The following is a 21,870-nucleotide window of genomic DNA, read 5'->3' on the forward strand; positions in this document are numbered from 1 at the left end:
CTTTACCCCAAACTGGATATTATATTACTTTTTGATAGATCAAAAGGCACTTTAAATGATTAACGGGGTTTTATTATAAGTGTTAATTATTATGGGTAATTGAAAATGAAAAAAACGAAATTAATAGATCTTTCTGGTTGATAGTATAATGGATATATCAGCTTGTATTCTATTAGAAAGAAGATAAAGTACAATAACGCCTTCTGATGTTTTCAGTGAAAATCTGGCTCAGACCTCCACTGCTTATATTTCAGGCTGTCACTGTTGCTAAAAATTTTCCTGACATATGGAACTGGATAGTGGAGTATAATTATGCAAGCCCAATTAAGAGTTTAAAAGTATTAATATTAAAAGTTATTTTATTCTCTGTGGAAGATCTGTGTACATCATTAATCTTCACAATCTTAAATTTTTATCGAAATGTAAAGGATACCATTCCCACTTGTCCCATCAGAAAATTCTTGCCCTACTAAAAAGATATTCAGCAAGTCTATCCTACCCAACTATATTCGTACATATACTTTGACATTATTTCCTTGAACATTAAAAATTATATGTCACGGATGCAAAAAGAAGTTGCAGCAATGTTACAAAACAGAAAAGCCATTTATATTTTCACAGCGTAAAATGGATTTACGAAAGTAGAGGGGCATCTTTCTTTGAAAATTGCTTCCAATGAGTTTCAGGGCCCAGCCACCATTATCATCACTTTTTCTATACAAATGATCCGTTGTAGGCTGCAGTCAATTTCTACGCAATTTTTTATACATCAAGGCTTAATGGAAAGAAGGAAGATGAAGAGGAAATATAAATTCAAATTTTCTGTTCATGGTCTAATGGCCTATTATTCAGCCAACTTTCTACATGTAGAAAGCCTTCATTAGTACACCATTAAGGATGACATTAAAACTTCTGATCTGTTCTTCTAGGCTGTAAGTTATGTCTCACATAACAAATTTTACTCGAGCTCCTTCAGGTCTGGTATCTCTATCTATAAATACCTCTATGTGTTCATTATATCCTGCTATAGGAGTGTAATGGCACAGAGTATAAAAAATATATGTACCTTGGCTTGAAAAACTCCTTTTTGAAAGTGTGAAATTTAATAAATAAATTAAAAAAAAAAGAGGTAGGTGGCACAAGAGTAATGGAATGGATTTTAATTACTCTAATGTCACACTATTTGGCACAAGATTAAACATGCCTGGATGCTTCTATCAACACTTTAACCCTCCATTCAGCTGAGTGTGATCTCCAGGATGATTTAGGTCATTATCTGATAGATGCTGCTTGCACCACTTCTCTCCATTCTAAAATGTTCTCCTTTGGGAAAAATCTGAAACGTACACTCTCTAATCTCAATCTTTTCCCATTAAAGGGCATTTGGGGAAACAGCATGACACTGCTTCTAAGTATTCCATTTTAACAGTAAATGTTGGTTTCTAGAACTTTCTAACCAGAGAGACTCATTAGCATGTAAGGTTCCTCTCACTAAGAAATCGCTTAGGGTATTCCTTTCATAATGACCTACTAGGGAAGTGCACATTTCTTATCTCGAAATTGGTATATGAAGTTTCCGAATGGACAAGGGTGCAAGAGATTTCAGGCACTATCTCCTTCCTAACCATTTCCTATCCACTTTGCTCTTGCTCTCAGATCCTGAGCCCTCACTTGCTCACCCCTGACCTTACTTCTACGAGCAGTTCTGGTTGTGCGTAGGTGATAAATAAGAAGCCACTGCCTTGGAAGATTATTGTTGGCTCAGGATGAAACTCCGTTCCACACTGAGCTCCTCCGCCCAGTCTCGAGATCTCTCATCTACCATGCCCTCATCTGATCATAGGGACTCTTGGCCTCGGCTCTCGATCCTTTATTGTCCCTCTCCTAACCTGGGTCTATCTCCCTGGGGTCTTACCTGGCAGGCTCTGCTGAGCTCTTCATCTCCAGTTCTTCCTCACCTCCCAGGCCCTTCTGGGCACCCCCCTGACCCCCGGCCCAGGCCTGCTCTGGCCTGTTGCCACACAACCCAGTGGAAAAGGACATCAACGTTCTCACCTCTGTTGTGCCCCCAGAAAACTACGTGAGTTCAGGCAAGGGGCTGAAGGATCTGAACTCTGCCTCTCTCCCTGTGTGACACCAGGGGCTGTGTCGGGGCATCTCTAGGGTCTCTTAGGAGTTGAAACTCTAGTTGCCGCAGGGCCTCTTTCCTGCCTCCCTGTGCTCTCCATCTTCTGACTCTGTTTCAAGCAAACACCCGGGAGTGCAAAGTGCCGTGACGCGCAGGTAAGACTCCATGATGTACTGTAAAGGTGACAGCATTTATCTTTATTTTCAGTGCACTGTACGGGTTACTGAGGGGGGCGGTATGGTCGGACTCTTGTCTCAGGCCTGGGTGGCCGGGCTCCCGGCATCCCAAGGGAGCTCCTCCACGTAAGCAGCAGGAAAATGGCCCCTTTTTCCGTTCACAGATCCAAACCACCATCCTTCTTCTTGCTTCCTGTATATAGTCACAATGTCGCCTGTGAAAATGCACATTTAGTTAGACAAACGGGGCCCTGTCATTTAAGCACATCCCAGGGACGCCCGGGTGGCCCAGTGGTTGAGCGTCTGCCTTTGGCCCAGGGCCTGATCCTGGAGACCCGGGATCGAGGCCCACGTCGTGCTCCCTGCATGGAGCCTGCTTCTCCCTCTGCCTCGGTCTCTGCCTCTCTCTCTCCCTCTGTGTCTCTCATGAATAGACTGGCAAGCCAGTTTTAAGGAGATGCTGTGTTCAAGGACTTACTTGGCGGCACTCTCTGCACACGATCCAGATGAAGCAAAATGTACTGACCACCTCGGTAGAGGCAGGCGGAATGCAGAGAATAAGGTAATGGGGCAACCAACTTGTGGCATGAGGTAGTTTCATTAAAAACAGAATCCTGTTTCCCCCTCACGCCGGATGGCTTACTCTGGGTACAGCCTGGCTTGTTAGCAAACTCTTTCTCGGTGTCTGTGTTTTAAGGGTTTCTCATGTTTGTGGCCGAGATAGTCCGGTAGGGTGACTATTATGAGTATGTCTCAGCTACCAGACTTTTCTTTAGCTCAAGACAGCTTCTCTCCATTACATGTGCCAGTTTTACAGTCCAAAGTTCCAATGCACAGCTTTGCACAGGATCATAACTCTCCATTCAATGACTTAGATAACTCGAATCAAATATTGATTTGAAGACCCTACTTTTTAAAGAAATGATTCAAATCCATAGAATTCCTAAGAAACACGCGGCCCTTCTCTAATTCTCTTTTAAAAAATACTATTATGATATTAATAACCCTAACGCTTAACCTGCTGCCCCAAATCCTCTGGCTAAGTCCTTCTCTTGTAAAAAAAAAGTTCTTTCCCTCCGGCTGCTGCCTGCACATCAAAGCAGAAACTTCCTCGCGTTCCTTCAGGATCCAACAGCTCTTTTATCTTGAGCATCCTTCTGAGGTAACTTTTCGATCTTTCTTTCTTTCATTCTCCTCCCCAGTTATTTTCTTTCTCAGGCAAAGGAGACTGTCCACCCTCCTTCTTTCTCCTCTTACTCATAAGTCACTTTTTAGTCTTACAGGAGATCATTCTCAGCCTAAGGTCTACTCCAATGAGTCCTCTCAGGTCAGCAGATCTCAGGTCAGCATGTTGACACAGCCTACTGATAGGAATTCAAACAAATAATTTTAAGTCTTGTTGCCAGCTTCCCGAAGTCTCCAATGGCTCCTTACTTACAGAACCCACTTATATTATAAAGTATAAGTAGACTTTGCTGCCAACAGAGAACTGAAGACAAAGAAGAGAATCAATTTATTGTGTAACTACGTAACTCAAACTCAGGCCCTCGGGTCTAGGTGGCATCTGGGAAATGCGTTTTTTATTCACAAAGAAAGTGGGAATACAACACTTCTCTTACTCACTTACTGCTGCAGGTAACCCTAGGATGACATCATGAGGAACAAGGTGACTTCCGGAACACTTCCAACTTTTAAATAAGGGCAACGTTGATTTAAGATGAATGGAGGACAGGGTTTATTTTCTATTTCCTTTTCTCTTATCTTTATTTATTTCTGAGCTAGAAGGAAAAGTAGTTGCTGGAAGAAATCTGACTGGCAAACTGAAAAGGAAGTACCCATTAACCGATAGCAAATATGTGGTGTCCCTGTTGTACAGCTGCAAAATGCACCATGACTTCCTGTTGGCTCTGGGTGCCACTCCTGCTCGTAGGTAATGAGCTCTTTCCCACAAACACAACTCTTTCTCACTAACCTTTTGACTTCCGGATCTCTGCCTTAGCTCTAACATCCAAACATGGTTGCTAAGTGGACACACAAAGAAAGTTGAGGCTAGTGACTTTCTTATTTAATGTTGAGGTCTACACTAACCATGACAGCGTACCCTTCCATGTTCAACAAAAATCTGTGGTACAGGGGGTCATTTCCTAGATTGGTCATAAAACACTTTTCTGAGAGGCAAGTGGGAGAAACATTAAGCTGGGAGTCCTCTGACCCTGCTTCTAGGACTCACGCTTAGCCTAAGCCATGAAAGGAAACCATTTCACATTCCTGTGTGTTCAGCTTTCTGAAAAAGAAAAAGGTGGGGCTACCTTTCTAATAACTTTCCATTCCTGACACTCTACCCCAGGTTAGCACTGTGATAAGAAGCATGACTCTGGGTTTCTGAGTTCAAAGCCTGCACTATCACTTCCTGCAACTTCAGCCAAAGTGCTTAACCTTTCTATGCCTCAGTCTCCTCAACAATAAAATGGGGATAAACAATAAAACCTGCCCCCCCAAAGGGCTTTTATGAACATTAAATGGGGCAATGTGTTGGGATGCCTGGGTGGCTCAGTGGTTGCGCATCTGCCTTCAGCCCAGGGTGTGATCCTGGAGTCTCAGGATCGAGTCCCACATCAGGCTCCCTGCGAGGAGCCTGCTTTTCCCTCTGCCTATATCTCTGACTCTCTGTGTCTCTCATGAATAAATAAATAAAATCTTTAAAAAAAAATAAATGGGGCAATGTGCTTGCAGCAATGTCTAGCACTTAGTAAGATTCGAATGAATGTTAGCTATTTTTATTGTGTAACTTTTATCTTCGATGAGCCTTATCTTTATAAGGATGATTATAAACCTAAAATGATTTGATGTTGTAGTCGCTTGTAAGGCTGTCATAACAAAGACAGAGTTTTATTCAAGTGAAAGATCTCAGCATGGTAAGGCAATCAAACTATTTGAAAATGATTCTTACCTTTCTCCAAGTTTAATTCATCATCTTGTCTGGCTTGAAAAGAATATAAAGCCTTGCAAAGACCACTGCCAATCTGGACCACACCGGAGGCTGAAAGTTGGATCCAGTTATAATTACTAACGCTGCATCAGTAGGCAAGATGAACATGACGGGAAGCTCTTGAGTTATTTAACAATGTGGTGCCCAGCCTAAATATACTGACATCTTCTCAAAAGGAAAATTTATAATTTCATGTAATATTCATTCGTTGGTGTAGGAACCATTTGTGACATACTACTATGTGTAAGGACCAGGTATATTATATAATCAAAAACTATATGATAATGTGGAAAATAATAAGTCTGGAGAAAAAAATAATAAAGATGATAATTTAAAACTGTTTCCCACATGAACTTCTTTATCAACATCAGTTAGCTAATATATGTGGTAGTTGAGGCATATTTTGGAAAACACACACCAGTTTTGCCATTCAGGTATAGTTAGGGGCCACTTAGAACCCATGCTTGTTTCCATCACCCTACGGTTCTGATGGAACTGTTTCTTAAACAATGTGATGATGATTATTTCCTACACCATGTGGACCATTATGTCCCATTCTGTGTTTTCTGGAAATTCTTTTTGCCAATTTCTCATCAAGAAACTCAAGAATGAAGGTTAAGGAAACTATAGTTAAGCAAGGGACAATGACACGTGGTGTGTGTGTGTGTGTGTGTGTGTGTGTGTGTGTGTGTGTGTGTTGAAAGGTGGGTGTAGGTTGGCAAATGGCTAAGGTCAGGGGGATGAATAAAAAGAGTAGGTAGGTCTTAGGATCACCATGTTTCTCGCAGAAAGGACAGGATTTCCATGGAAGTTTGGAAGAGGCTGTGGAAATAGAGCTTCTCACCATGGTTCAGAGGTGAATGTACAGACAACAAATTGCAGACTGTCTGAATAACATGGATGCCAGTCACCTAGGGGACCTTCCCATATCATACATTTTCCCCCCAACCCTCCGCTTTTTGACTCATTCCCACATTTTGGATTCCATCTGCACAGAAAGCTACAAATGCTAACAAATTAATCATTCCTAACTGAAATGCAAATTTCTTTGAGCTGATATATGCCCATGTGACTGTGAAAATAAAATGTAAATGTCACAATGCACTTTACCCATAGAACCCAGCCCCGTCATTGTGGGTATGGGATTACCTGTTGATGAAGAACTTGGGAGTCTCTGCCCCCCAGAAGATATTTTGCTCACAACGTTCTCTAATCTCTTCATCAGAAAAGGCCGGGATATTTTTACATAACTATGTGTCTGTTGCTGTTTAGTTAAAAAAAAAAAAAGTCATTTTAACAGTCCCATCATCCAAAGTATTTGCGAGAAGTAACTCTTCTGCAACTGTTTTCCTCAGGAATTTGTTTTTTAATTTTTGGGAGGAGAGTCTATCTAAACTCTACTATAAATCTTTCTTGTTTCTGAAGCCATAATCTTTTCAGAATTAGACAATTACCGTATTTTATAGCCTGTGTTTGCAATCCTGACCTACAACTCAAGGTCAAATAATAACATTCATAGCTTTACTTCCTCAAATTCAACTTTAATTGGCTTTCATGCAAGTGAAATTGCTATGACTGTCTAAATGATTGAGATGGTTTTAGAGTTGAGTCTCATGGAAAGAAAACCATCCCTTTATCACAAGATGGTGACAGCTCCCTCTTCTGACAGGAAACGGAGAAGAGCTGCAAGCAGGAGCTACCCCTGTGTATTCACATGCATCATCAGTTCCTCTAGCGTATCACCGGCAAAAATACACAGGTGTGAAGTTTTTAAATTGTACTCACGCTTTACCCGTCTCGTATACTATGTTAAATGGATGGGACTACTGCATATCACAAAATCTTACAATTTAGGTCTGTATGAAATTTTACTTTACAAGCATATTCAAAGAATAAAGGTATGAGGAGGAAGACGGAATGCAATGTGTTATGAGCTCCTCATATTTAGTCTACCAAGAATGTATTCATTTGTGATTAGCTCTTGTTACTGCACTCGAAAGGAATACAAATAAGTTTATCTTAAAATGCCACAGTTGGGATTTGGATATATGGCACACATGGTTCAGAATAGCTTTTTCTTGCCCTGGTACTACTTGAAGCCACTCCATATAACAAGCCCAGTCAAGAAATTATGAACAATCTTAAATTTTTACCTTTTCTTTCCACCTGAAGATGGAGTTACTACAGGGATGGCTGGGCTGAGGTCTTTGCTCAAGTTCTGCTAACACTGATGCCAGTTTGTAGGAGTTTGCTTGCAAAAGATCTAGTTTCAGATTGGTCTGTGGATACATCATTTGGCCATGTGAGTAAATTTCAAGAAAATGAAGCACAACTGGGCAGGTAACGGGATATCAGGATAACTTCCAAGGTGACAAGGAGGTCTAGAAAGGTACACATTCAACTCATGCAGACAGGTGCAGAAAATGCTAAAGAGAACAAAAAGTGGAGTCTTTAAGCAGCTTAAAGGGAAGCCTTAGTTGTGGAGTGCCCCTTATTCTGTACTCTTCTAAACACAAACTGGAAACCTAGACAGATCAGTGTTCTGTGGCAACAAACAGCATTTCTCAATTTTCTGTTGAGGAGTGAGAAAGGGAATAGTTAAGTGTTGATTATAGAAGGCAGGCTTTTGAGGGCTTCGAAGAGAGGCAGTTGAACATAGTGCCCAGCACTGTGAACATAACCAAACTGGTACTAAATAGGATCAAACTAAAATGGTGTGAGGTGGGCTTTGTTGCTGTTGCTGCTGATGTCACTGTTTTTCTTAAAAAGGTGAGGTCTTACATTACCCAAAACGTTTGTAGTTAACACTTCTGCAAACTGGAAACAATATTCTGAGGTATTTGGGTGTAAAAATAAATGAAGCTAAAGATACACTCCTAGTTCTCAATTTGACCTCCTATTCCCCATTTGATCTTGTGCTAGAAACTTCATAATAGCTTCTTTTTCAAGCTGTGTTCAGTCCGGGTAAATCAAATAATGGAATCTAAACAATGGAAGGGATCTACTTATCCCATCTCTTCCTCACCATTATTTCTTCCTTTTCCACACCTCCAGCATGGGGATTCCTGACCCTAAGAGCCCTGCTGAGGGCCACAACCATAGACTGAACATCTCTGATCAATGGGGAACGATCCACTGCATCATGGGGTGGGCTTACCTAAGATGATGAAATCAAAACCCACCGCAGACCGTCCACCATTAGACCTGGTCTGCACTGGAGGCCGTCATGGGGCAAGTCTCCTTCTCGTCTATGTGATACGCTCCTTCCCATACCTGAAGACACTGTCTACTCTAGATACATGCCATTTCTGCAAAAATTTCTCACAGAACATGCCTTACCAACATTCTTGCTTTAAATATGGCACTCGAAGGACCAAGAGACAATGAATTAGGAAGAATTTCAATGAAACAGAGTTTCCTCCTGCAAGAAACCTTCCCTGGGTAACACAAAGTCTACCCGTAGTTGCCCTCCACCAGATGCAGGGTGTGTAATAACTGAGTTACATGCGTGTTTGGCATCCACTACTTGAAGGTTCATGTTGGCTCCAATCACAAACACCATGGGTTCAGGGGTCAGACCCTCTCCGACCTTGCACCCTCTGCTGTGTGAATCAGGCCAGAGTGTTCCAAGATGATCCCAAGACGTGTTCTATGCTGGTAATGACAAAATGCTATGCCAGAACCACCAAAGAAATCAACTTAGAACCTGACACCATCATAAAATGCTCCATATATGACTTTATTTTGGTAAATATTATTTGCATAGACCATGTAAACCAAACATTTCACACCGTCACAGAAAATGTCCGACTGCCCTGTAATTTCATACGAACTGCCGCCATGTTGTTAGGCCTCTGTTCCCAAGTGAACAGAATTCAGGCCTTTCTTTTCACGAAGATTGTTAGGTTTGTTTTTACAACGGCTCCCTCACTAAAGGAGGCCTCTGCTGAAAAATAGATTAAACTGTACCTGGCTATATTGGCCTCCTTTCCTCCAAAGAACTAGTGGAATTGCCTGTTTGGACACAACTATTAGGTACCTGCTCTCGCAAGAGAATTGGTTAGGCTACAGTCAAGGTATGAACAGCTGGCCCAGCTTCCCGTGTCCTTCAAAACATTGCTAAAGTTTTTTCTGTCTCTTCCTGAATTCTTCTCAGGTATGAATCCCAGTCAACTTCCCCCTCTCTCTAATCACAGCAGAAGACCTATATCTAGCCACACACAGCACCTGTTTGTTTTTGTTCCTGTATAAAATCCACAGGCCTTTGCTGACCTTTCACGGTGGCTTCCTCTGGAGCATTGTCCACTGCTCCCCCCCGTGGGACTGCTGTGGTCCAGGTGCTCAGCAAACAGGCCCAGAGGTGCCTCTCCCTGCCCTCTCCTGACAGTACCCCCCTCCCCTCAAAACCACCCCAGCCTCTAAACTTTTTTTCCCCTTTTCTCAAGTTTTTGCCACACACCCCAGACTACCCTCTTCCTCCTGTGGCCACAGTTTTCTTTTGTCCTGTTACTTTCAGAGGCTCCTAAAAGGAGGGGGATAAATGAACAATGGACTCTTAATAGCAGGATTTCAGCTCTCCTCTGTGCACGGCGCTGGCACTGTCTAACTCACACTGTATCCCCACAACAACCCTTGGGGGTAGGTACCGAGAAAACTAAAGTTGCCCAAGTCCCTGTAAACGGCAGGGTGAGATCCAAATACCGGCCTTCCCGAATGCAGGCTCTATGCTTTTGATCACTTTTCTTAACCGGGTTAAAGTACACAGGGTTTCCAGACCTGCATGGAATTATTCTATTTTGGGGAATTCTATTTCAGGCACAATTGGTTTCCTGGAAGGAGACTAAAGCAAACATTTCTAAGTACAATTTTTCCAGATCCCTCAAACTGCTCGTCAAGGAGGCAACTATAGAAGCTCTGACCAGATTGTTCTGTATCATGAGAAAAGAAAAGCAAGCAGAGGTCAAATGGGCCCAGAAAACAAGCATTCTAAAAATAACTCTTTCATCATTAAATCTAGGAAAGTGGACTCTGCAAATATTTACCTCATCCATCAAGGCTGCTGTGATTTTTTGGCTCTCTGCATCTGGGAAGGTGGAGTCCTTGGAGTAGGATTTCAGCATCCGTTCCAGGCCTGACAATGAAATCATCCTCTCAGTCACCGCTGTCCATCCTGTCCTGGAGGGACACAGCTGAGAGGGGGCATGTGCTGGGGGAGCCTGAGCCCAGAAGGGACACCGAGAGGATACCCCAATGGCTGACGCTCTTTCTCTTTATCATTGTTCCCGACTTTTACTGAAGGGGTGGCCTGTACCTTCGTTTAATGAAAGTTGAGAAATTCTGGTGCTTATAAAATCTTGATTCCCATTTTTCAAGATGAGCTTTCGAATCCTCCTTATGGACCCAGTCCATGGTCGATTCCCCAAACCATCACAGTGTTAGACTCTCCCTCACTACAGAATTTATGTTTCTAAACATTTCACTCTCTTGGATTTCCTATCAGGGATTACATTTCAATGCTTTGTTCCAGTCCATGTAAAATAAGCTCTACATATCAGAATCACAAGCACAGGGTTGTTTTTATTTTCCATATCACTCCAGATCTGCTTCCCATTCTGACATCCCTAACTCATTTAGAAGGATAGCTTCAAAAGGAGTAAACAAGAAAACCAAAGGCTGTGTGCAAAGGAGGTTTACCATATTTTAAGCCAAATGAGCTGTCCCTCATTCCAGCCAATTTCAGATACACGGCAAAATGCTATTATTTCTGGAAATGGAGACATAGTGCTTGCATAGCTCTCTCAAATGGACCAAAATGTCATTTTCAATCTGTTTGCACTCCCCTTTCTCCTTTCTCCTTTTTCTTTATTCACACAAATTAGGTTTGATATATGAGTCTTTAAATTAAGTGATCCCTGCCCCAGTTAGCAAAAATGGAATCACCCGAACTCTGAATGAAACCTCTAAGTAGAATACTTTCCCTTATCAGGCCATTCATAGATATAATTACACACCTTCCCGGTCTCTTAAGGCTTTTTCGATATCTTTTTGCAGTCTCAACAGTTTTGATTTCAGTGAAGACTCTTGTCGCTCTTTATTCATTGCATTGTTGCGATCTTCTTCCTTGAGGAGAAAAAAAATGCTTAACAATTTAAGGAGAAAAAGTAAGGTTTGCTATTCCTAGTTGCACTGAGTTTTCACTGACAGCTGTTTTAGTAGTAACTTGAGGGAAGAAAAAAAGTAAAGTCAGGAAAACCTTTGGTTTTATACAGATTGCTCTATCTGTTCCAGACCCGCTTAATAGGAGAACATCTTGTCCATAACTTGTAAGTACCCAGCTGAGCACTTTCTTTAGTAGAACACATCCTTGTTGGAGAAAGTCTTATTATAGTTATTTCATAGTTTCTTGATAAGTAAATCTATTGGTTGGATACTTTATGGTTTTATCTTGATTCAAGTTAGAGTTCTTTATTTTTTTTAAAGATTTTATTTAATAATTCATAAGAGACATGCAAAGAGAGACTGAGACCTAGGCAGAGGGAGAAGCAGGCTCCCCGCAGTAAGCCTGATATGGGATTCGATCCCAGGACCCCAGGATCACACCCTGAACTGAAGGCAGATGCTCAACCATGGAGCCACCCAGGTGCCTCTAGTTAGAGTTCTTTCAAGGTCCAGATGTGGCCTCATGTGTTTGTCTGGAACTTGGAATGGAACAAATGTTCATCGTGTTCTGTTCTGGATTAGCTGGCCATTGAGGACACATGAGCTCTTTCCAGAATGCATCTATAAGTTAGTCAGGCCTTGAGCATAACATTCAGACTCCTAGCCTTTCAAGGCCACGTTCATTCATGAGTGGCACAGACAGGAGTGCCTGATTCAGCTGGGGCCAGGACATGAAGGTTTCCAGGGGGCTGGGAGACCAAACCAGAATTTTTCGGTCAGGGGTAAGGAGAGCAGAAGGTTCACTGAGTAGGAGAAGTGGTGCAGCAAAGGGCAGAGGGAGAACTGCAGGATAGGTACCGGGAAAAATAAAGGCCAGTTGCTTGAATAATCACAGTGGAAGGAAAAGTCATCTTAGTAGGTTAGGCCAGATTTTCAGGCTGACGTAGGGATCTTATCTATGAAATGTGAGAAACTGTTAACAATATCCGAGCTTTCACATACATAATTTCAAGGGTCGAATGAAAAAAAAATGAGGATGTCAGGGTTGGGTGGGGAGGTGACTGACTGTGAGTGTAGTAGACAGACAAGGAGCCCCTGGAGAAAGAGGGGACACTGACGACTGGAGACAGAAGTAGAGGAGTCAGGACTCTGCTGATACAGAAGGAGAAAAACTAGGATCCTGAAAGCTGAGGGAGAGATTAGCTTTAGATCCACCGCCCTGAAGAAGGGGAAGCGTGAGGAATTAGGGCAGAGCCAATAGCCTTTATGGGAATAATTAAGGTATAGATTAAAATATTTTATTTACACATTGCGAATTACATATTATAAAAGTTGACATCTAAGAGCACCTGGGTGGCTCAGGGGTTGAGTGTCGGCCTTCGGCTCAGGGATCAGGGTATGATCCCGGGTTCCTGGGATCAAGTACCACATTGGGCTCCCTGAAGGGAGCCTGCTTCTCCCTCTGAGTATGTCTCTTTCTCTCTCTCTGTGTCTCTTATGAATAAATAAATAAAATCTTTTAATAAAATAAAAGTCAGTATCTTTATTACATGTGATCCTTGCAACTTTATGATATTGGTTTTATTTTCCCCATTTTCACTGTGACACTCCGAAAAATACATGAAGACCCAAATGAACCAGTTTGAAACCCAGGTCCTCTGAATCCCAGGTCTCTTCCCAATCTGCTACTGCACAGGCCCGGGCCCCTGGGGGCCGGCAGCCCCCACACCAGCCCCGGCTGACCTGCAGGCTGCCTAACTCCAGCCCTCAGGCCATCCTTGCTGGAGAAATGCCCATCATAATCCAGCTCTGGCTCCGTGCCAGGCCCAGACTGCATCTGGGTTGTTTGGGGAGACCTATTGTTTACAGATGTATTTCCAGAAGGGCATCACTACTGGCACAACTCTATACTGCTATCCTGTAAGTTTCTTAAATTCATCCTTCTCTTCCAAAGATTTTCAAAAGATCAGTAGTGAAGGTGGCATATGAAACTGCAGATACAATCTCCTTTATGGTAACATCACGAGTATTTTCACACTGGCCACCAGCCCCTCGGTATCTGCACTCGGATTGTTCTTCTGTTTTACCCTCATCCATGTACATTTCTTGGCAACCAGATGTAAACCAGTCTACACTTATTGCCAATGTTTACAAAGTCAGATTTGGGGCGTGTTTTGCTTTGAGGATATTAAGGAAATTCCATTTACCCATTTGGAGATACAGTCCATTCTTTCAGACAACAGATACACAGTCATCAGCTCCAGAGCACCGATGTTCCACAGAAACCAAAAACTCCCATGGGCATGTCAATTCAAGATAAACTGTCATGGTTGCCTCCTTACATTTCACTAGAAGCCTCGTCAAATTTTCAAGGAGAATGATCCCTATTTTACTGACAGGTTAGTCAATAGGGGCACTTTCATAAAAAAGTAACAAACAAATTTTATTGGACATTTTTCCCATCTCAGGGGTCACCTACACTATTTGGAAGGGGGGGGGAAGAAGAGCACTTTCCCTGTGTAATCAAATCTTCTTTTCCACTCCCATTGCTACCTTGCTTCTACTTCAAACACACATTGCTAATTAGCTTCACATTTGCCAGAGGAGGAAAAAAGATTTTTTTTTTTAAAGAATTAGGCCTTTTTTAAGATGTTATTTATTTATTCAAGAGAGACACAGAGACAAGCAGAGACACAGGCAGAGGGAGAAGCAGGCTTCATGCGGGGAGTCTGATGAGAGACTCAGTCCCAGGACCCCGGGATCACACCCTGAGCTGAAGGCAGATGCTCAACCATGGAGCCACCCAGTGCCCCAGAAAAAAAGATTTAATTAAAGAACTAGGTGGCCACTTACTGCTGTTTGGAGGGTGGGGAAGGGAGAGCTGGGCAGGAGCCACTGCTGTGTCTAATCTAATTGCCTTTCCTTCTCCTTCATCTCTTGTTCCCTGAGCAGGATCCCTGGGATGTTGACTTCAGCTACACTTTTAAGCCTATAGGAGGCCGTGACCAATAGGCTAGTTCTCCGGACTGGGGGGAGAAGGGGGAATGAACCCTCCCAATCTGGACCTCCAAAGTCTGGATGAAATACAGCAGAGGAATCCTTCCTGCAGACTGTGGTAATTAATGAGCAGCTCCTAGAACACTACAATTAAGACTAACAAGAGGGGAGCAGAGGACAATCTTTGAGGCGTGGCCCAAGAAGACAAAGAATTTCCCCCAGATGTCAAAGGAGTGAGATGCCTGGGTTATGACCAGGAACACGGATTGGTTTTTAGCATGTTCCATATAATAGTAGAATCACCCAAATGCCTTGAAAATAAGCTTCTGTAAGAGGGTGTGAGGTTTTCAAAGGCAAGGATCATGAAGAACATTGATAATGATTCCCACCTTCAAGGAGTCTTCCTTTCGTTTGATCCCCTCTACTTACACTTACTGACTTGTCCTCACACTGTAGGGCTGCACTTATGGACCGGGTTCTAACAAATAGAATACGAAGAGATGTCACTTCTGAGGTCAGTTCGAAAGACTACAGTTCCATCTTGGACGCTCTAGCTTCGTCTCTTTTGATCACTAGTTTCTGGGGGAAGCAGGCTGGCCTATTGTGAACTCCCTGTGGAGGAAGAGCCCCGCATGGCAAGGAGCTAGTATCTGCAGCCAGCGTTTCAGCAGGGACCGGAGGCCTGCCATCAGCCACATGAATGAGTTCGGAAGCAGGCTGTCTCCCAGGAGAGCCCTGACACATCCGCACTCCTGGCTGACACCTCGGTGGCAGCCTTGTGAGGGACTCAGAGGCACCCAGGGAAGCCACACTTGGAATCCTGACCCACAGAGACTGTGAGATAGTAAGTGCTTGTTTTAACCTGTTAAGTTTGGGTGTAATTGTTATGCAGCAATAGACAACCAAGAGGATATACAGTGATTATTTATATTTATAGGTCATGAAACATGCCTGTCTGGCATTGCTCTAGAAGACCAAGCATAACGATTCAGTCTAGAATCCCTTTGGACTTTCTTCCCTTCTAGAGAACACCAGAGACATATTCCTATTGCCTAGTTTGTAAACCACATGCTGTTTCTTTTTTTTTATTTATACAGACTATGAAAAAAATTTATTTTCATTACAAAACAAGATATCTCCTTTACAATTGCTCTCAATTTTCTTCCAAATGCATCCCTCAGAATATTACTAAGGTTCCCCATCAGTGGAATTTTCTTCCACCCCATACTTACAAAGTAATCTGTTAATAGGAACTCAGATTTATTTTCTGTGGACAAAACTGCAGTTTCTTCCATGAGAGCCTGGATATCTTTTTCAACATCTATCTTGCTGATGGCACAGTGAATCTGCGTGTGGCACTGCAATGCCAAGAAAGCATAACAAGGTTACTGGAGAAAGTTTCCTGTGAGTTCTTACCATGCTTATCAGAAATAGAGAAATCCGTACTACTCACCGTGGTCAGGGTTTGGCCAAAAACAGAAATATGTTGAGTGTACTGGTTTAAGTTATTGTACAAAAGTTTAATTCTTTCCTTCTCCAGCTCCAGGATACTCTGAAAAGGTCGGAAAAACCACATAAGATTTACCAGTTGTGGAAAACTAAAGTCACCCACCCAAGCACTGACATGCCCCAAGTCTGAGTGAAGTGTCATGTTAGTGCCTTTCGATTATGTCATACCCAAGATGTCCAGGCCAGGAATGTGATTTGGTACGTGTCGTGTTTGTCTTTATTTAGGGTTGGTCTAACTCACAAAATTTCCCCAGGCTGTTTTGTCCCAAAAGACATATAGGCTGATGTTATGTGTTACCTGGCTTTCACAAAGAAAGGGGAGGAAAGAAATCATTTGAAAAGCTCCTCTGGGTTCTAGGGAAGGAGCACAATGCCCAGTAAAAGCCATGTCTACGTCTTAGAAATGCATTCAGATCCTAAATATTTTTAGAATTGTTTGTGGAGCATACAAAGCATTCTGCTAGTCTCTGCCAGGGAAAGATGATGAACTGCAAAATCTCTGCTTAAGGAAACTATTTGACAAGAGGAGAACCCCAAAGTCTGATCAACTCATAATCCTAGCCTAAAATTAGGCCTGGGGGATCAAAGACCACTGCATGAAGGTGGGAACATAACCTCTCCACTTGGTGTGAAATGATTAAAATTCCACTCTCAGAGTTTCACAACTTGTACCTAGGAAGGTAAGTAAGAAAGTGAGGGATGTCACATTTCCCATGTTACTCATTGACATTTTAGAAAAAGTTAGTTATTCGACTTCGCCACTCTTTGCTAGCTGAGCTGCTGACTGGTTATTTTGAGGGTATGCGGGGAAATTCAGCAGCTAAGCGGGGTGTGAAAGGGTTGGGCCAAGGGGCATTCCTAGGCCAAGTAGGGGTGGTGGGAGGCTGCTGGGTACGTGATCAGAGGACTTCGGGCTTTAACAGAGATGGCAGGTGTCCAAGGCAACATGCTTTCCATCCCATTTTTGTAAGGACAAGGCCCGGGCATTCCTCCTTCATCCAGGCTGGTTGCTCTCATCATGCCTGCCATCCCACCCAATTCCATGTCACACAATAGAGAGGACTCAGCTATACTTTTTCATGAAGAAGGCTTTGGGGAAATTGGTGGGTAGCATTACCATAGGAGGTAAGAAGACTGACTACGTATCAAGGCCTTTGGTAGGGTGGGGGTATGGGGGCAGAGTCACAACGATCATTGGGTTCTCCCATCTGCCTCTCTAGCACATCTGCAGGACCTACTGGCCCGATACAGCATGGTGGCACCTTATATCTCTGTGGTAGACTGTATTCATATTCAGTTGTTATTTTATCAATGGCATATGGTCACTTTAAACTTTTTTGGGGATATATTTTACTTAAATTAATTAACATATACTGTATTATTGGTTTCAGAGGTAGAGGTCAGTGATTCACCGGTCTTGTAGAAGACTCAGTGCTCATTACATCACGTGCCCTCCTTAATGCCCGTCACCCAGTTACCTCCATTGCCCCACTCCTCCTCTCCAGTGACCCTCAGTTGGTTTCATATGATTAAGAGACTCTTAATGGTTTGTCTCCCTCTCTGATTTTGTCGTTTTATTTTTTCCTCTCTTCCCCTATGATCCTGTTTTGTTTCCTAAATTCCACATGAGTGAGATCATACGATAACTACCATTCACTGATTGACTTATTTCACTTAGCATAATATCATCTCGTCCATCCATGTTGTTGCAAATGGCAAGATTTCATTTTTTTGATGGCTGAGTAGTAGCCCATTGTATATATTTACCACATCTTTATCCATTCATCCGTTGATGCACATCTGGGCTCTTTCCATAGTTTGGCTATTGTGGACATTGCTGTTAATAAACATTGGGTGCAGATGCCCCTTCGGATCAATACATTTTTATCTTTGGGGTAAATACCCAGTAGTGCAATTGCTGGGTTGTAGGGTAGCCCTATTTTCAACTTTTTGAGGAATCTCCATACTGTTTTCCACAGTGGCTGCACTAGCTTGCATTCTCACCAACCCTGTAAGAGGGGTCCCCTTTCTCTGCATCCTCTCCATCATCTGTCATTTCAGACTTGTTAATTTTAGCCATTCTGACTGGTGTGAGGTGGTATCTCATTGTAGTTTTGATTTGTACTTCCTTGATGTTGAGTGATGTTGAGCACTTTTTTCATGTGTCAGTTGGCCATTTGTATGTCTTCTTGGGAGAAATGTTTATTCATGTCCTCTGCCCATTTCTTGACAGGATTATTTATTCTTTGGGTGTTGAGTTTGAAAAGTGCTTTATAGATTTTGGATACTAGTTCTTTATCTGATGTGTCATTTGCAAATATCTTCTACCATTCTGTCAGTTGTCTTTTGATTTTGTCAAGAGTTTCCTTTGCTGTGCAAAAGCTTTTTATCTTGAGGAAGTCCCAATAGTTCATTTTTGCCTTTTAAAATTTTATTTATATTTTTTAGTTGTGGTAAAACTTGCATAACATAGAATTTACCATTTTAACTATTTTTAAATGTATACGTCAGTGCCATTAAGTACATTCACATTGTTGTGCAGCCTTAATTATCATCCATCTCCAGAACTTTCTTCATCTTGCAAAACAGAAACTCTGTACACATTAAACCAAATTCACCGTTCCCCTTTCCCCTAGGCCCCTTGGTAACCTCCATTCTACTTTATGTCTTCTATGAACTTGACTACCCTAGGCATCTCATACAAGAAGAATCGTAGAATATTTGTCCTTTTGTGTCTGGCTAAGTTCATCTAGCATAATGTCTTCCAGGTTCATCCATGATGTAGCATATGTCAGAATGTCCTTCCTTTTTAAGGCTGAATAATATTTAACTCTACGCATATACTGCATTTTGTTTATTGGTCTACACTCATTTTAACACTGTTATTAAATGCAAGCAGTAAAAGGCTCAGGCAGTAACTATGAACATCTATGTCAATCACACGCAAATTCCAATTCTATGCCAAGTGTCCTGACACTCAAAGCAGAAGGTCAGAGCTCTGCTTCCCCATGATCACTTCTGTATTGGGTCAGAAGCTGCTCAACTTTTCTAAGTTGGTGGGAGCTAAAACTTTTGTTTCTGTTCTTGGTCCCTTGAGTCTTTCTTCAGTATTGCCAGGCACCAGCCATTGGAAAGTGGTTATGTGCTCTCACATAGTGAGTAAAGACTTAGAAGAGTGGCCTATCCAACGTGTTGCTTCTTCAAAGGTCAGAGATAGATGCTTCCTAACTAATATATAAAACAAATTCTGCTCAGTTGCTTGAACCTCAACTGGAACCATCTTCAGAAAGAGACTTTACACCTTTGAGAAAGTTCTAGAAAGCAGCTGTTCTAGTTTAGCACCATGAACAAAGGACAGGAGAAATAAACAAAAGCTGGGTTTTAGGAACACATTGTATCCTAGTGGGCAGCTATGTCCTTATTTTAACAGGAGCTGAGCCACCAGTATCAATCTGCTACTAGAATATCCAGGAGATGGAGGAAGGTAATGGTTGGAGGAGATGGTAATGGTTAAGAGATTTTAATTACATTTCAGGGAAATCATTAAAATGATCTATGTTTGCTCATGAAAAGAGGCAGAGATAAATTCCACTGTGCAAAGGGGAAATCTATATCTCATTTAATGAATTATTGCTTTCTATTATCTTGTTCTCTTTGTATAAAATTGGCAGTAGAGAAGCAAAATACTCTGGAGAACATAAAACTGTTCTCTTGTGCCTTTATGATAGCACATATATGAGAGCGTGGACAGAGTTAGCAGGGAACAGCAGATCTGGAGACTGGTCGGGGCCCAAGGACCGTGATCATTCATACTTTTCATTCATTTTTTTTCTGTCCTGCTGTCCTGTCCTTGGCAGGACTTCATTTTCATCTAAATTGCTTCTATAAAACTGATCAAAGAAATATCATGTTCTTTCTAGAGCAAGAACTCTCAAATTTCAGAATGCTTAGCAATCACCTAGACCCCTTCTGAAAATTATTCAGAGGTTCTGATTCATCCCTTTTAGGGAGGTGCTCAGGAATCAGAATTTTAACAAGCACGCTAATTGCCTTGAGACATTGTCCTGGGACTCTAAAGGGCCACAACAAAATTTAATTTGAAAAGTATTTATAATTCTTCCACCCAGAGATAACCCGTTAGCATTTTGATGTATTTCAGTCTATCTAGGTATGTGTGTATGTACTATTTTATTTTTCTAGTTACCTAGCAAATTATTCACATTGGTATCGTTTTTTCACTAAACAGTGTACAAAAGCGGTTTCTCATGTTGTTCATCTCCAGAAACATCATTTAAAATAGTCCACTGTGTGGGATTGCACACAGCACATTTGATTCATTTAGTCATCCCCTAAAGGTTAGCCATTTGAATTGTTTCTTCCCTTTTGCTTTTAATGTATTTTGAACAGAAATTGGTTTTTTAGCTATTTCCTCAATATATATTTATAGAAAGAAAATTATGTTTTTCACTACGAATGCTGGGAGAGAGTCAAGCCCTACTGTCCTGGGGAATCCGTTGTATGTCGTACATGTCACCATCTCCCCACTGCACCTAGAGAGGTTCAGTCACCACCACCCCTGGGGGAGCTGTGAAAACATTCACTCAGATTATTTTCTGTGTTATGTGGTTCAGATGAGGAACACTGTTGAGAAGGCGAATATTTTTAATGCTCTTGACACGTACTGCAAATGCCTCTCTAAAATAATTCCTTGAGTGCTTACTGTCGGAACCAAACACATGGCTCTTGGTAATTCTTAGTAGCAGGGCTATTATTTTTCAAAATATATTATAATTGCTTTCTACCAACTGAATGGTTTATTCTTGGAAGGGAGGAAATGTGACTTGAGCATAGTATGATTACAAATAGTAAGACTGACATGTGGTGTGTGGAATTGGTTTTATTACTTCATAATGACACTTGAAACTTGACATTTCTCAGTATCTAGTAAACTGCCTTGAACGCAGCTCAATGAATGTTCTCTGAAAGAATTGGTAAATCCAATTTGGAGGGAAGAAGGGGTAAGAGGATGCATTATGGAGTGTTTAAATGAATTCTTATATCCCATTTTCCACAGAAGAATGGTGGGAGAAGAGAAGGGAAAATGAAACTGAACAACTCTTGTCACATTTCCACATCTCACACTTATAATAAAATCCCCCTCGAATTCAATTCAGCCCACTTTTGTTATGTCTTCATGAATATAATATTCTACTTCTGAGTTTGTAAACAATAGAAGATCTAGAACACACAGTGTAATATGTGAGTCAGTCACTTGGGGCGGGGGGGGGGGGGGCAGACTGAGGGTACCCAAGCCAAGGGAATAAGAAGTAAGGAATCGGTCTTGGTTAGGGCGAGGCGAGGATGTCTTGGCAGAAGTAGTCTCAAGTGGGTCTACAGGGCTGGGCTTGTGCTTGGGAGGCAGAAGGCAGCTCTGAGGGAGCCACAATAAGAGAAAGTATGAGAACGGAGAATGGAAAGAGAGAGGGGCCGGCATGGCCTCTGGCACGGTGGCAACAACAAACCAGGGCAAGAAGGGTGAAAGGAAATTTTTCTTTTCCTTAAGGAGATTCTGATTTTTAGTATATTCTCCATGTGACTTCGATTCTAATAAAAAAAAAACAAACCAACCCTAGGCTTTTAAATATTTTGAAAGCTAGTTGAAAGAGATTAAAAAAAAAAAAAAATTCAAGTATAATTAACATACAGTGCTGTACTAGTATCAAGTATACAAGATTATGATTCAACAATTCTATATATTACTCGGTGCACATCACGACCAGTGTCCTCTTAATCCCCTTTGTCTGTTTTCCCCATCCCCTACTCACCTCCCTCTGGCAACCGCCAATTTGTCTCTGTGGTTAAGAATCTCTGTTTTTATTTGTCTGCAGAGACATCTTTTGAAATACAGATAA

The 21,870-nt window shown here is 41.9% G+C and overlaps 1 protein-coding gene across 10 annotated transcripts in view; it reads right to left on the reverse strand.

Annotated features, from left to right (window-relative positions):
• Positions 1 to 2,299: 2,299 nt before the first annotated feature.
• The window catches only part of NOSTRIN (nitric oxide synthase trafficking), a 55,997-nt gene continuing 36,426 nt past the window's right edge, over positions 2,300 to 21,870 (reverse strand). For 9 of the 10 annotated variants that reach the window (XM_072811456.1, XM_072811458.1, XM_072811453.1 and 6 more), the window contains 8 exons: positions 15,903 to 16,001; positions 15,682 to 15,807; positions 11,305 to 11,413; positions 10,336 to 10,424; positions 7,447 to 7,572; positions 6,443 to 6,557; positions 5,255 to 5,344; positions 2,300 to 2,519 (listed from right to left, as the gene is read on the reverse strand). In XM_072811456.1, coding sequence (XP_072667557.1) covers positions 2,383 to 2,519; positions 5,255 to 5,344; positions 6,443 to 6,557; positions 7,447 to 7,572; positions 10,336 to 10,424; positions 11,305 to 11,413; positions 15,682 to 15,807; positions 15,903 to 16,001 — 891 coding nt within the window. In that variant the 3' untranslated portion in view covers positions 2,300 to 2,382. Of the gene's footprint in view, positions 2,520 to 3,523; positions 3,669 to 5,254; positions 5,345 to 6,442; positions 6,558 to 7,446; positions 7,573 to 10,335; positions 10,425 to 11,304; positions 11,414 to 15,681; positions 15,808 to 15,902; positions 16,002 to 21,870 lie in introns of those variants that run through there. The other variant, XM_072811455.1, reaches the window with a different exon arrangement.

The sequence above is a fragment of the Canis lupus genome, chromosome 34 (genome assembly GCF_048164855.1).
Source record: "Canis lupus baileyi chromosome 34, mCanLup2.hap1, whole genome shotgun sequence".
NCBI classification, from domain to species: Eukaryota; Metazoa; Chordata; class Mammalia; order Carnivora; family Canidae; genus Canis; species Canis lupus.